Consider the following 16,012-nt stretch of genomic DNA (forward strand, 5'->3'; position numbering starts at 1 on the left):
CCCCCTTGGGACGTAAACCCGGGGTGGGGCAGACCGCCCCCCCCCCACCCTGGTATGCCACTATCTGTACCTCACTCCCTCCCTATGACCAAAAATTCTCCTTTCTTCTATTCCCCGTGTACACAACCATCTCTTTCCCTCCCTTCCTCTCTCCAAAGTCCATGCCTTCTGTGTCCAAACACTCATTCCCTCCCCCACCTCAGCATCTCTTTCCCTCCCTTCCTCTGTCCCAAGTCCATTTCTTCTGTGTCCAAAAACGCATTCCCTCCCCCACCTCAGCATCTCTTTCCCTCCCTTCCTCTCTCCCAAGTCCATTTCTTCTGTGTCCAAAAACCCATTCCCTCCCCCACCTCAGCATCTCTTTCCCTCCCTTCCTCTCTCCCAAGTTCATGCCTTGTGTCCAAAACGCACTCCCTCCCCCCTTTTGTGTTCCGTGTTTGCCTCCCAGCCCATCTTTGCAACTTTCTCAGCAAAACGAAGCTCAAGCCGCGAGGCTTGTCTTCTGCTTCCTGCCTGCCCTGTCGCGCACAAATAGCCGAACGGAAGTATTCTCCGACGTCAGCACTGACGTCGGAGGGCAGGCTATGCTTAAGCCCTCCCTCCGACGTCAGCGCTGACATCGGGGAGCGCTTGCGATCGGCTATATGTTAGCTGCAGGGCAGGCAGGAACAGAAGACGAGCCTTGCGGCTCGAGATGTATTGAACTCCGCGGGTCCCCCATCCAGCTCTCTCCTGTCCACGTGGGGCGGATCGCCCCTCTCCCTAGACTGTGGCCTAGGACCCTGGGGGAGCCCGGGGCCCCTGAATGCAGGACTGGTGGTACTGTCTTGATGGCGGCCCTGACCGTACGGCACACCAGGCAACATCTCGCGGCACACTAGTGTGCCGCGGAACAGCGGTTGAAAAACACTGACTTAGACATACGCAGCGCTGAACATCAAAACCCAGAAGAGAGCTTTCAATCTAGTCAAGACAGACAAATGGGACAAGAAGATGCATCAGTACACAGTGCTCAGGTTGGGGGCATTACAGAGGGAATGAGAAGACACGTATCGGTGCTTAGCAGGTGGGTTGGAGTTTGGCATTGAAAATAGCTTTAAAGAAGGGGGCTTTGAGTCTGGACTTGAATACTGCCAGAGACCGAGCCAGGCAGTTTGCTCCAGGCATACGGTGCAGTAAGGTAGAAGGGACAGAGTCTGGAGTTGGCCATAGAGGAGAGGGGTACAGATAAGAGAGACTTTTCTGATTAGCTGAGTGTCCGGGGAGTGTGGGGAGAGATGAATGGTCCATCCAGTCTGCCCAACAGTCACGCTCATTATTAATTTGTGATTAAACCAACAACAATGAATATGAAATAAAATACTTGAAATCCAAAGAAAGCCCATGATCAAGTATTTGATATCACATTCATTGTGTCCTGTATACGGAAGGATGGACTGCAGTTGGAACGTGAGAACAATGCTGAGCAGACTTTTACAACTGTGTCCTGCAAAAGACAAGACGGATTCAGATAGGCTGAAATGGGCTTTGACAGTAGCTCCAGAAGTTGGAATGTAAGGCTCATTTTGGACATGGCTGCAGACCCCAGCATGGAGTTGGTCTGGAGGTACAGCAGGCCTGCTATGCTGAACAGCTGCTGTCACACACCTTGCAGCCCCCTTTCCCTCAGAGTTCACACTCATGGCCTGAGTGTGGACCCTAAAGGCTGTGTGTAGTGTACCCTCCAGCCTTGGCCACAATGCTTTTTCAGCGACCTGTGCTGTAGTCCCAGATCAGATAAGCACCAGTTGATACTGTCTGCTGCACAGTTTACCAACACACCTTTCCCTTATTCCTGTGAGGAAGGCTGTGGGAGCAGTGGCAGGGTTAGAGACAAGCATGGCCCTTCCAGAGCAGGTGCCAGAGGCTACCATCCATCAATCTTGCTTCTCAGGATGTCCAGAGACACCCATATTGTTAGGCAAAATACTGATGCAGATACTCATATTTACCCTAAAACTCTATTGTAGCAACATGTCAACTCTGGCATTCATTGGCAGGAAATGTGGTGGCAGCAGTTAGCATAGCAGCCTTTAAAAGTTGCATTTGGATAATGTTCCACAAGATATGTCCATAAGCCATGATTAAGATGGGTGTGGGGGAACCCACATTTGGATACCTGGCTTGGCCACTGTTGGGAACAGGATACTGGACTGGGCTGTTCCAGTGTGGCCACTTCCCTTTTCCTTTGTCCATGGTCCTCAGTGGGGGGGTCAGCACTGCTCAAGCAGCCTCTATAACAAGCCCACTATTTGCACTGTGATTTGCCTCTGTGCACTGAACTCCTGCAGCAAGCCTCTATGCATGAGGGAGACTTGCTGTAGGAGAAGCATAAGGTGGGCTAATTGGGGGGGGGGGGCTCTGATGCCCCTCTTCCTCCTTCCATTCATTACCCTCCAGGACAGGCATATCACTTCAGGAGTCCTCCTCCTGCTCATTGTCTGCACTTGGCCCCTGGAGTGGCACCACTCAAGCTCCTGTCCCCTTTCCCTCTTCTGGGGAGTTGAAGTGCTGCTGGGGCCACTGGAGTCCAGCAGGCTGCTCCTGGGGTGATTGGGGTGTGGAATTGTGTTCCAGTGGAGGTGGTGGAGACAAAGACGGTGTATGAATTCAAGAAAGCGTGGGACAGGCATGTGGGATCTCTTAGGGAGAGAAGGAGATAATGGATGCTGTGGAGGGGCAGACTGGATGGGCCATTTGCCCTTTATCTGCTGTTGTTTCTATGTTTCTTTAACAAGAGAAAAACAACAGAAGCCCAAGGTTTCCACAGTAAGGAACACCCCCCCCCCAAAAAAAAAAAAAAAAAGACTGTGGAAAAACAATGTTCTTGAATTGTCATTTATTGTAAGATCAAGCTCAAATAACAAGTAGTAACATCCACTTGAGAGGAAAAAAAACACCCAATTGTTGGTAACAGGCCCTGACATGGTCTGTGTTTTGGTTCAAAAGAACCTTCCTCAGGAGTCCTCAGTCAAATGCTGTGTCTAGCTCAGACCTCTCCTTTCTCCTTGGACCTCGCTGAATTGAAGATAATATGGGACAGGCATGTGGAATCTCTTAGGGAGAGTGTGGCGCAGTGGTTAAAAAGCTACAGCCTCAGCACCCTGAGGTTGTGGGTTCAAACCCGTGCTGCTCCTTGTGACCCTGGGCAAGTCACTTAATCCCCCCATTGCCCCAGGTACATTAGATAGATTGTGAGCCCTCCAGGACAGACAGGGAGAAATGCTTGAGTACTTGAATAAACTCATGTAAACCGTTCTCCTGGGAGAACGGTAGAGAAATTGAATAATAAATAAGATAACTGGATGCTGTGGAAGGGCAGACTGGATGGGCCATTTGTCCTTTGTCTGCCTATGTTTCTATAACCTCACCCCTCCACTGTTGGAAACAGGATACTGGGCTTGATGGACCTTCAATTGGTCCCAGTATGGCAACTCTTATGTTCTCCCTTAGCCCACCTCTCCCTGGTTGCAGCATCTGATTTCTGACCCTTGCTCCTGATTCCCACTCTGATTTGTTCCTTGTTTCTCTCCTATTTTATCCCTAACTCTCAATCCTTCTGGTTCTAATCTTCAATTTCTAATTCACTTCCTTCTCTTTTTCTGCTTTCCTATCTTTATTGTAAAAGGAAGTGTATGAAAAGTAATAAACCATATCAAGAGCCTGTCTAACAAAATGAGTCTTGAGCAGAGTATGAAATCCCTTAGGATTAGACTCAGCTCTAATTGGTTTTGGCAAGTCATTCCAAAGTGATGGGGCCAACCAAAGACCTGCTCTCTTTTTAGTAGCAAACGGGAAGTAGTCTACTAACAAGAGAACTAATAGCTGTAAAACTCAGGACAAAATTATGCATCTTCCTTGGGCACAGAAATCAGAAATGATATTGTTTTGGCTGTAAAATGTATTTTGTCTTCATGATGTGACTTTTTAATTTTGTCTGTTGATTCGTAAATTATCTAGAATGGAAATAAATCAATCAATTTCTGCAGCTCTATGACTATTGACTACTCCTGACATGCCAGAAAGTGATGGATTGATTCCCCCAGGAGGTTTTGACATACACATGTGTTCTCCAAGTAAAATAGGACAAGGCCCAAGCCGTGCCTTAACCATATCCGAGCCTTGAAATCTCTGCTTCCCAGTGATTTCCACATGTAGGAAAGGGGCTTGTTGAAATCATCTTTGCACCACAAATATCTGCCCTAGCTCGGTCTTGTTTTATTGCCCTGAGACGGTTCCAAGCTGTCCGTTTACATTTAGATCAAAATTATCAAAGCTGCCATCAGCTGGCTTTTATTTCTTGCACATGTTACAAAAGCAGTCAGTTTTCTTCTTTTAGTGTAGGAACTGAGGGAGAAGCTGTGGAATATAGGTTCTAACATTTTCATGCCAATTAAGCACCTATGTGTTTAGAAAAATGGCTATTACACACATTTGGGTGCACATACAACCATAAATGCCCAAATTCTGCCTAAGTGCTATTCTGTAAACTTACAGACCAAGAATATATATGTTGTAGTGCATGATATGTTATGAGTTTATCTACTTGGGTAGACTGGATGGACTGTCTAGAGTTTTATTTGCCATCATCTACTATGTTACTAGATGTTACATGAGCAGAGCTCCTGCTTACCCATATAATTTACAGAATGCATTTCTTCTTCATTTAAGCACTGGCTCTATGGCTGGCGTCTGTCCTAATGCCTGTTAGATGCCGGTTACATTAGTGTTCTAGTAGAAAAGAAGGTGAGCACCAAACTCTCCTTTATAGAAAAGGCTCCTGCCAGGTGCCTAGTCATAAAATTGGCTTTTCTGAGTCTGACACCCAAATCAGTAAATGTCTCCAAGAGGTATGAAATCCCCAGCGCAGTCGTGAACCTGGACCTCTCACACCAAAGAACAGTAATAACAGGGGAGAATGTGGTGCAGTGGTTAAAGCTGCAGCCTTAACACCCTAAGGTTGTGGGTTCAAACCCAAGCTGCTCCTTGTGACCCTGGGCAAATCACTGAATCCCCCCAAATACATTAGATAGATTGTGAGCCCACTGGAACAGATGGGGAAAAATGCTTGAGTACCTGAATAAATCCATGTAAACCGTTCTGAGCTCCCCTGGGAGAACGGTATAGAAAATTGAATAAATAAATAATAGCAAGCAGATTTTTGTCAGAAGACCAAGAGAATGCCACAATGCTGTTCCTCTTCAAAGTGCTTAAAAGTATCTAATGTAACATCTGTTCTGCTGAATGACAACATCTTTGCTCTTTATCTGTAATTTTCTGGTGGGTGTCACTGGTGAAGCCCTGTCTGAAGTTTCTCCTTTCCCTCCCAAGAAACATGTTCCTTACAGATCTTCTCTGCCACTAATAAGCAATCTTTCAGACTCTTGCTCTTTACTTCCTGCAGCCGCCAACCTTGTAAAGGAAATCCTACAAAGAGAACAGTTTGTCAACATCCCTCCCTATAATTATAAATGTCTCTTTTTCTCCCTCATTACTAATTAGTGAAGATATATTTGAAGGAATCCATCCCATTCCTCCATTTCTGCTTTGCCTCTTCATCAGATCTAAACTAAACCTTAAGTTTGTATACCGCATCATCTCCACAATCTTAGAGCTCGGCACGGTTTACAGGAACTGGTATAAAGAAGGAACTCCATAGTAAGGGTTACAGGAAGTTAGTATAAAGAAGGTTTAGAGGAACTTGGTATAAAGATGAAGCGGGAGAGATGCCCTTTCTCTCCGCTGCATCACAGCACCCCTTCCCTAACATCCTGGCTGTGATCCCTGGCAGCTGGAGAGATGCTATGGGAAGAACCTTAAACAACTTGGGTCAATCAGAGCCTCAGGCCCCTCTCCGGATGCATAGAGGGAAGGAAGTATTACATTTTTGAGAATAGCCAAGTTTTCAGATGTTTTCGGAATAGTTGGAGGGAGCCCAGATTCCGAAGTGGGATAGTAAGGTTATTCCAAAGCTCTGTGATTCTGAAGGAGAGGGATGTCCCTAGTTTTCCTGCATGGAATATGCCTTTTAATGAGGGGAAGGATACTTTGAATTTTTGAGTGGATCTGGTGGTATCATTTCGATACTGAATCTAAAAACCCGAGACATTCTTTAAAAAATTGCGCATGCAAATAAGATTGGTGGACAGCAGCGAAGATTTCCTACATTTGCATGTGCCCATCACTGATGGGCAAATTCACACAAAAAACCTGTAAAAAAACAGTCTCCCACTGCCCCTGTGTTGTGATGCAGTGGGAGAGAAGCCCATTCTCTCTGCTGCATCACAACACTCTTCCCTAACATCCTGGCCACGATCCCTAGCTACGGGATGCTACGGGAGGGGCCTTAAACAACTTTGGTAAATCAGAGCCTCAGGCTCCTCCCCGGATGCATCAGGAAGGTTCCTAGGATTCTGATTGGCCCGGATGGCCAAGGCTCCCCCTATGGGGCATCCAAGTTTCAAGTTTATTAAAAGTTTGTTGTACACGCAATATCAAATACTTCAATGCGTATGACAATTTAAAATTGGGAGACAAAATAAAACAATTTGTACAAATTAAACATACAATGCATGTACACAAGTAATTAGCGATACAAAAGGGAAGAGGGGTAAACTACAATCTTTAAGAAAGTGAAAATACATTTAAGGAAAAACACATCAGGAGGGTAATGAAGAATGTTTTTGTTTTTTTTTAAATATGGCTAAGCCTAAAAAGAGGATAGGGGAGGTTGTGACCTATAAATAAGATCTGGTTAAAATTAGGTATTTGAGCCTGGGATTAATGTTAAATAAATTATCCTATCTATGACTCAAATGCGTCTTTGTACAGGTAGCATTTTAATGTGCTTTTAAATTTTTCTAATGAGGTTTCTCTATGTAAATAGATTGGTAAATTATTCCAGAGCTGGGGTGCTATGACTGCAAAAATTGTAGTTCTTCTGGTACCTATTATTTTTAGAGAAGGGATAGTCAGCAAATGCTGTTCCGTTGATCTAAGTGTCCTGGCTGGAGAGTATGGTATCAAGAAACGAATTAGAAATATTGGTGTGTTGGTTTGTTGGATTTTGAAGGTTATCAGTGCAATTTTATAGATTATTCTGTATGAAATTGGTAACCAGTGTGCTTTCGTAGAAGAGGTGTGACATGATCTATTTTTTGGAGTTAGTAATAATTTTTATTGCTGTATTTTGTATAATTTGTAGCCTTCTTATTTCTTTCTGAGTTATGCCATGATACAATGTATTGCAGTAATCCAGCCTAGACATAACCAAAGAATGAATTAGAATGTTAAGAGCTTCTGGTTTAAAGACTTTGGATAAAGATCTAATGAGACGTAACTTATAGAAACAGTTTTTAACTACGGAACTAATCTGATCATCAAAGGAAAATTCTTGGTCTAATAATACTCCTAATATTTTCGTCGTTATTTTTTGTAGTGGGAAATTATCTAGGAGTATTTGTTATGAGAATGTAAGATCCTTTTTCCATGGAAAAAACATTATTGAAGATTTGGTTACATTCAGGGCCAACATGTTGTCTTTAAGCCATTGACTTATTTGTTTTAACTTATTATTTATATTTATTATCTCATTGGAATCAGCTATATTTAATGGATACAGAAGCTGGATGTCATCTGCATAGGCAAAAGAGGAAAATCCAATGGATTGACTTAGAGTGAGTAGTGGCAACAAAACAATATTAAATAAAAGAGGGGACAAGATTGAGCCTTGAGGGATACCGTAAGAGTTTGTATAGTTATTTGATGATGAATTGTTAAAAATAACTTTGGCTGACCTATCTTGAAAATATGATTTAAACCAGTTTAGCACTTGGTCAGAAATGCCAATGGAAGACAGTCTCTTGATGAGTAAATGATGGTCAATGGTATCAAATGCTGCAGATAGATCAAGTGAGATCAGGAGGACACATTTATGGTGATCTAGATGGTATTGGATATTGGTTGTAAGACCTATCATAGAGTGTTCTGTTGAGTGATTAGATCTAAAGCCTGTCTGATTAGGATATAATGTATGTGTCTTTTCTACAAAGTTGCTTACATGATTGAAAACAACCTTTTCTATTAATTTAGCAATAAAGGGGAGATTGGCAATGGGTCGGTAATTTGACTCAATTGCAATTGAGTCTTTAGGATTCTTTATTATTGGACGGATGATTGCTTCTTTCCATTCTTTCGGTATAAATCCTGTGGTTAAACTATTTTCAAGGCTAAACTATTTTCCAGGCTAATCAGAGCCCTAGGAGCTTTCCTGATGTATCCGGGGAGGGGCCTGAGGCTCTGATTGTCCCAAGTTGTTTAAGGCCCTTCCCATAGGAGGGGCCTTAAACACCCTGAGCCAATCAGAGCCTCGGGCCCCTCCCTGGTGCATCCCAAGATGCACCGGGGAGGGGAATACCCAGTTTAGACGACGCAGCAGCAGCTACTTTGAGGATGTAAGGGGGAGGGGTATGGGGGAGTAGAGTCACTACTAGCCAGGGCTGGTAGTTTAGTGCAGCAGGAGAGAGTGGTCATCTCCTGCTGCCGGGAAGGGGGTGCGCATTCAGGTCAGGATGGGCAAGATTTTTTTTAAGTGCACCAGGAGAGAGTAGGCATCTCTGCTGCTGCCTGGGGTTGCGGCCAGGATGTTAGGGAAGGGGTGTTGTGATGCAGCAGAGAGAATGGACATCTCCCCAACACAGATGGGTTTTCTAGGAGTCTGTGATACTGACCAGCATCCCTGGACCAGTCGCTTTTTTTAGTTGCCAAAAGCTGACGCCATTGCTCAGCGTTTTTTAAGAATCCACCGGAAGGCTCATTTCAATATTGAAGAGCCCATTTGCATGTCAGTGTGGGAGACTGCTAGAAACCTCGCTAAAGACAGAGATAATCCCTTTTGCTAATCTGTCACCAAATTGCATACAGGCTAAAGTGCCAGAAAACAGTTTAGCGACGGCGTTAAACTTTTGAGAATCTTACCCTCAGTGACTTATGTGTCTTTTCATCATTGTCTAGCTAAGATGTTCGACATGAGTATGACTTTCTACCATCCTTTTTTCTTTAATAGAATGGCTCTAGGCTTAAATATTCTTTCCTTGAATGTCAAAGGCATTTCCCATCCAATAAACCCCCTCTCCCCGCTTCTTTTGTATTTAAAAAAATTTGATCCTGGAACTGTGTTTCTACAAGAAACACGTTTATCTTCTACTGAAGCCAAGAAGTTAAAACAAGACTTGGTGCAGAACTGCTTTTATTTCCCATCACTTGATTTAAAAAATGGAGTGATTATCCTGTTGGCTAAGACATCACATTATACTGTGATCTCAGGTGTTAATGATGCTGAAGGGCTGTGGATTTTACTTATTCTGCAATTAGCTCAACAAAAAATTGCACTGTTGAATTCCTGTGCGCCTAACACGGATGATATGGCCTTCTTTATAATTTATCATCTCAGATTGTATTATCTGGCATAGATCATGTCATTTTCAGAGGTGATATGAATATGCCTTTGGACTCTTTTATGGATTGGAAATCATCAGCCCTAGACGTTTGAAAGCTAATCTTGCATTAAAAATTTGCTTGATTCTTAGACTATAACGGACTCTTGAAGAATATATTGTTTGTTTGCACAATGCTTGTTATGCTTCTAGTGATACTACTACAGTATATGCAAAACCTTGTCAAAACAGGATGAACTTTAAAAAAAAATGAATCTGATATAGTGGACTGTTCTCCTTGAAAGCTCATAAGTTAGTCAATAAGTTTCTGTCATTTTTTTTCTTTCTTTTGATGTCAGTATATGACAAAGGGGGGTAATTGGAAGTATCCTTTGCTTTCTTAGTCTCTGTTTTTCTCTTTATTACCAGAATGCATGAACTGCACAAGACTAACTGATATGACTGAGAGGCTGAACATTATTGAAGCCAAGGTAGGTGAAACGTGGGGCCTGAGGCTCAGATCATGTATTATTAATAAACAAATTTCTACCCACCATTATCGCTGTTAATTCTAAGCGGAATACATAATAAAAGCAAGCAGACGAATATGATTATTCTCTTCTTGCAAAAGATGAGTGAGGTCTTTGTGGTCGACTCTTGTTGGTGCTTTAATGAGTGAAAGAGCTGTGTACTAGTGCTGCCCGATTCAGGAAAAAAAAAATCAATTCGATTCAGCCTATTGGATTGGTTTTTCGATTCAATTCGATTTGATTTTCCTGCCCAATTAGGTGTTTTTTTCAAACATCCTGGTGGGTTTATTTTATAGCCTCTTCACCCCCTTTACCCTCTCCTACCCACACTGGCGCTATGGTGTAAACAAAATAAACAAACAAAAAAAGACTTTTCCTCTCTCTTAAATCCTAGCTCACGTTTGCGGTCTAACACCAGCTCTGGCAGGATACACATTTCAAATCTGACATATTGTAATCACAAAATGGAAAATATAATTAGTTTTTCTACCTTTTCTTGTCTAGTCATTATTCAAATTTTGCTGGTCCAGGGCTATGGTTGTCTTCTGATAACTTGCTTGCCAGAGTCTCCTTCTTTCTCTGTGCTAACCATCCATCTGCCAATTCTGTCCTCCCCTTGTTTCCCTTCCCTCCCCCGGAGGTCTGGCATCTTTCTTTTTTTTCGTCTCCATCCACAGATCCACCTTTTCTTAACTACCCTTTCATCCAGCATTTCTCCCTCCTTCCCCACCACCCCAGGGTTCACCATCTCTCCCTTTCTTTTCCCAATTACCCTCCTATCCAGCATCTCTATTCCCCCCTCCACACCATCCCTTGTGTCCAACTTCTCTCCCTTTCTGTTCCTTCCCTCCCTAAATCCCATTGTCCATCATCTCTCTCCCTCTCCTCTATTTTTAGACCCATTATTTCTTCCCCCCAAAGTCCGGCAAATGCATATCTCTTTGAACCCTCCTTCCCTCCCTCCCTCCGTGTACTTCTACACCAGGGCCCCCTTGAAGGTCTGTCCCCCCATGAAGGCGTGCACCTCCCCCTGAAGGCCTGCACCCCACCCCTGAAGGCCTGTCCCCCCTGAAGGCCTGCCTGTCCTCCCTGAAGGCCTATGACACCATTCCTGGCCTGTCCCCCCTTTGAAGGCCTGTTCCCCCCCTTGAAGATCTGTCCCCCCCCCTTGAAGGCCTGTCCCCCCGAAGGCCTGCCTGTCCCCCCTGAAGGCCTATGACACCATCCCTGGCCTATCCCCCCTTTGAAGGCCTGTTCCCTCCTTGAAGTCTTGCACCCCCAAAAAGCCTGTCCCCTTGAAGGACAGCGTACCCCCCCCCCCCCCGGGAAGGCCTCCGTGTTCCCCCTGGCCTCCCTGCACCGTTAACCTCATAGCTGCAGTCTGCAGCGAAGATCGCGGTTACAGCAACTTTGTAAACTTCCTTTGAGCTGTTTCCTCTGCTGCGGTCTCACTCCTCCTCTGACGTCAGAGGCAGGATCGCGGCGGAGGAAACAGCTCAAAAGCAAGTTTACAAAGACGCTGTAACCGCGATCTTCACTGCAGACTACAGCTATGAGGTAAACGGTACGGGGAGGCCAGGGGGAACACGGAGGCCTTCCTGGAGGGGGGGTGTGCGCAATCCTTCAGGGAGGCCAGGGGGAAAACCGGACACCAGGGAGGGGGGGAAGCCGGAGACCAGCATAGCAGCACTTCCCGACTGACTCTCCCTCCTCGCCCTCTAAAACAGGTGCAGCAGCGGCCGGCCAGCAAGAGGGAGGGTCAGCCAAATCGGGAAGCCAATTTTTTTGGGGATTTAAATCGATTCGAATCGATTCACCCGAAGTGAATCGGTGAACCGATTCGAATCGTGAATCGGGCAGCACTACTGTGTACTAGTGCTGCGTGCAGGAGATTCTTAGAGGGTGGTTCTATAAGAAGCCACCTAGTGGCAGGAAGCAAGATAACAGGTAAAATGGCTGCATTTTAGTCATTTATTAGGGGTAAGTGTAGGGTTACCAGATTTTAGCTAAATAAAATCTGGATCCATAGTCCTTTCCCCAGCCCTGTCCCCTCAACCTGTTCTCATCAGTCGAGAGGGTACAAGTCGTCACTGTGTTGCATCCACACATGCGCAGATGCCCACCCAACACGGTCCCAAAGAAGAAGCTTTTCAAAACATAAGAACATAAGAATTGCTGCTGCTGGGTCAGACCAGTGGTCCATCCTTCCCATCAGTCCGCTCACGTGGCGGCCCTCTAGTCAAAGACCAGCGCCCTAACTGAGACTGGCCCTACCTGCGTACGTTCCGGTTCAGCAGGAACTTGTCTAACTTCGTCTTAAATCCCTGGAGGGTGTTTTCCCCAATGACAGACTCCGGTAGAGCGTTCCAGTTTTCTACCACAAACTGGTTTTACGATCGTTGGTACAGGATCGGAAGCTTTAGTGAATCTAGCTCTTTGTCTATATTCTTTCAGAGGCTACAAAGAAAAGCCAATATCATTGAATGCTGCCTTGATTCATTTCCAAGGCAATATTACACTTAAATCACTCTTGATCACTCTTAAATCACCCTGGCCATACCATCTGCAAAATTCCACTCTTTAGCCTTCAATTTTACTTCTTGACTTAGTAAATCTCACTGTTTAGGATGGATCACTTTGGCATCCCTGAGATCAGTCCTGGGGGACCCACAGCCAGTCAAGTTGTGAGGATATCCACAGTGAGGTGCATGAGATGGATGTGAAGGCACTGATGCATATTCATTATGGATATCCTGGAAATCTTGCTGCCTGGAGGTCTCCTAGTTTCAAGTTTCAAGTTTATTAATTTTAATATACCAACCATCAAACAAATATCTGGCCGGTTAACAATAGAATTTAAAAAATAGGAAGGCTAAAAATTTAAAGGTAAAATAATTGGTATATTAAATATATAGTGTGGACATGAATAATATTGACAGGACAAACTAGAGAGTGAGGATAAATGGGAGGGGAGGGGAAAAGTTATATATTTAAGAAGAAAAAGGAGATAGAGGGATTGGGATAAAACATATGGGGTGGGGTCGCTTTATTAAAGCGGTTGGTTGCTTAGAAAGAAAAAGGAAAGAAGATAAGTCTAAGCACTGGTAAATGCGTCACAGAATAAGAAGGTTTTTAGGCCTATCTTAAATTTATCTAGGCGTTGTTCATCGCGAAGTTGCTGTGGTAGAGAGTTCCATAAAGTTGGATCAGTTACTGCAAAATTTACTTTTCGTGTATAGTAAAAATCTTTTATGGAGAGAATAAAAAGGAGTTTTTGATCAGTTGACCTTAAAATGCGTGGGGAACATTGGGGTATGAGGAGTTAATCAAGAAAGGAGGGCTGGTGAGAGAGTTTTATTTTAAAGGAAAGTAAAATGATTTTATAGGTAATACGGTGAGTGATGGGGAGCCAATGTGCTTTTTTTAGAAGAGGAGTGACATGGTCGTATTTGCCTATTTTATAAATGAGTTTTATTGCAGAGTTTTGTATTAGTTGTAGGCGTCGAATTTCCTTTTGAGGGAGACCATTGAGAAGTGAGTTTCAATAATCTAAATGTGAGATAACTAAAGAATGTATCAGAATAATGATTGAATCGGTCTCTAGGACAGAAATTAAGGACCGGATGATACGTAGTTTGAAAAAACAGATTTTTGCGACTGAACTTATATGATCGTGGAAGGTAAGATCCCTATCAATAATGACGCATAATAGTTTTATTTTTGTTTCCATTTGAATTGGGGTAGATTTGATTGAAATATTTTCCAGTAAGGATTCTGAAGTTCTGATTGGAAGTAGGAGGCCTCGGGATTTATCTAAGTTGAGGGAGAGTTTATTTGTAAACAGCCAATCATTTATAATGTCCAATTTGTTATTTATGTCTTTTATGTCGGAAATGTTTGATGTGTTAACTGGGTGAAGAAGTTGTATGTCGTCTGCGTATGCGAAGATTGTAAATCCGATAGATTGGGCTAATGTGAGAAGAGGAGAAAGAAAGATATTAAATAATAAGGGGGATAGGATCGAACCTTGGGGGACACCATAAGAATGGGTTGTAGCTGAAGAGGTTACATTGTTTACATGAACCATACTGTAACGTTCGTTAAAGAAGGATGTGAACCATGAAAGAGCTGCACCTGAGATACCACAGTCTTTGAGTCTGTTGATAAGAAGAGAGTGATCGATGGTATCAAAGGCTGCTGCTAGGTCAAGGGAAATAAGAACGACAGATTTTTGATGGTCATGGTAATATTGTATAGTTGTGATAAGGCCTAGTAGTGACAGTTCTGTTGAGTGGGAAGAGCGGAATCCAGTTTGGCATGGATGTAAAGCGTGGGTTTTTTCAATAAACTCTGTAAGCTGGGAATGAATGATTTTTTCAGTTAATTTGGAGATCATAGGTAGGTTAGCGATAGGGCGGTAATTTCTGGGTAGTGAGGGATCTAAGTTGTGTTGTTTGAGTTTTGGAAAGACAAGGGCTGTTTTCCAGGCAGTAGGTACAATACAGTCGGAAAGAGATTTGGATATCATTTCTGAGATGAATGGGCTGAAGAAGGAGAAAAATTTTTTGAGGATGGAAGGAGGAATACTTTCCGAAGGATTATTGGAAGTGTTTAAAGATAGTAAGATAAGGTGTAGGTTTACTAATGAGGGCATTTTAAAGTTTGAGAGAGTGCTGAATGAAAGTTGTGACGAGTCATTGGGGTTTTGAGAAGAGGAATCTAGGAGTGATGGTCCGAGATGTGATCTGATGTTCTTGATTTTAGTATCAAAGAAAGATGATAGTTCGTCTGCATGAGGCTGGGTAGTAGAAGGTAGGTTTTTTTTTCTTGGAATATTTAGAGAGTGACTGAGCTATATTAAAAAGGATGGAAGAATTACGAGTGGAAGTAATGAGTTTGGAATAATATTCTTTTTTTGTTTGTTGAATAGTTTTTTTTATAATGAGAGGCTTTGGGAGCAACTGGATTTGATCAATTTACATAGTAAATTTTTTAAAAAATGAACTGCTGTATTTCTATTTTTTTAAAAAAATCTTTATTCATTTTCAAAAATTACAACAAGTGTACAATAACCATCCAGAAATATATTAACTAATCACTTGACAATCTTATTTGTATACCTCCAAATATATATATAGAAAAGAATCCCACCCCTCCCACCCATATCTTAATAATTAACAGTTATCTATTAATATCATTCATAATCCCCCCCCTCATCTTATCCAATACTGAAGTGTTTAAGATGTCTGATCATGTCTGCAAAATGGAAACTATAAAAACTTTATTAAAATTTGGAAACCATTAACGTCCTTTTGTCATGATTGATGCCATTTTTCTAATAGTTCTATATTTAATATGTAAGATAAGGGTGGGGTGGGGGGAGGGTTTCTATTATATAAAAAATAAAAATGACTAGTGGGATTTCAGGATGGGAGAGGGAGGGTTATATTTGCAATTATAAAGATATAACGATAAGATGTACAAGTTTCTATGTTATTGTGTTGCAATTTTGTACACTTGATGAAAGTTTAAAATGAATAAAGAATTAAAAATAAAAAAAGATGTCTGATCATTAGAATAGATCATCAATGGCCCCCAAATCTTTTTAAACTTATTATAATTACCTTGTTGTATTTCTAATATTTCTTGACCTGTTTCTTTGAACACCATCCAAACCATAATATTCTTGACTGCCAGTAATATTTGCTGCTTTTTTTCACATTTTCAGTGAATGGGAGTATTTTCTTTTTGGCTGTACTCTACTGACAACCTACTGGATTTCTCATACAGTAGTTAACTTCATGTTAAGTATTTTCAATGTGTGTGTTTGACGTGATGGAGAACCTGTTTTGAAAGAGTTTATTTCCAACTCAGTGACTTTAGAGGGGAAATTTCAAAGGCATCACCTTATTTTATATATAGGGGGGGAGGGTTTATAGGTTTCATCAATAATTAAGAATACATTATTTATGATATTTTTGATTGAAATATTTGAGGGAAGGGTGGGAG

General features: G+C 42.6%; 1 protein-coding gene across 4 annotated transcripts in view; it reads left to right on the forward strand.

Moving 5' to 3' along the window:
* The window catches only part of COL26A1 (collagen type XXVI alpha 1 chain), a 180,088-nt gene that overhangs the window by 124,452 nt on the left and 39,624 nt on the right, over nt 1-16,012 (forward strand). For all 4 annotated transcript variants that reach the window (XM_033922393.1, XM_033922391.1, XM_033922392.1 and 1 more), the window contains exon 4: nt 9,903-9,964. In XM_033922393.1, the coding sequence (XP_033778284.1) occupies nt 9,903-9,964 (62 nt within the window). The remainder of the gene's footprint in view (nt 1-9,902; nt 9,965-16,012) is intronic.

This window comes from Geotrypetes seraphini, chromosome 15, assembly GCF_902459505.1.
Source record: "Geotrypetes seraphini chromosome 15, aGeoSer1.1, whole genome shotgun sequence".
Taxonomy (NCBI): domain Eukaryota; kingdom Metazoa; phylum Chordata; class Amphibia; order Gymnophiona; family Dermophiidae; genus Geotrypetes; species Geotrypetes seraphini.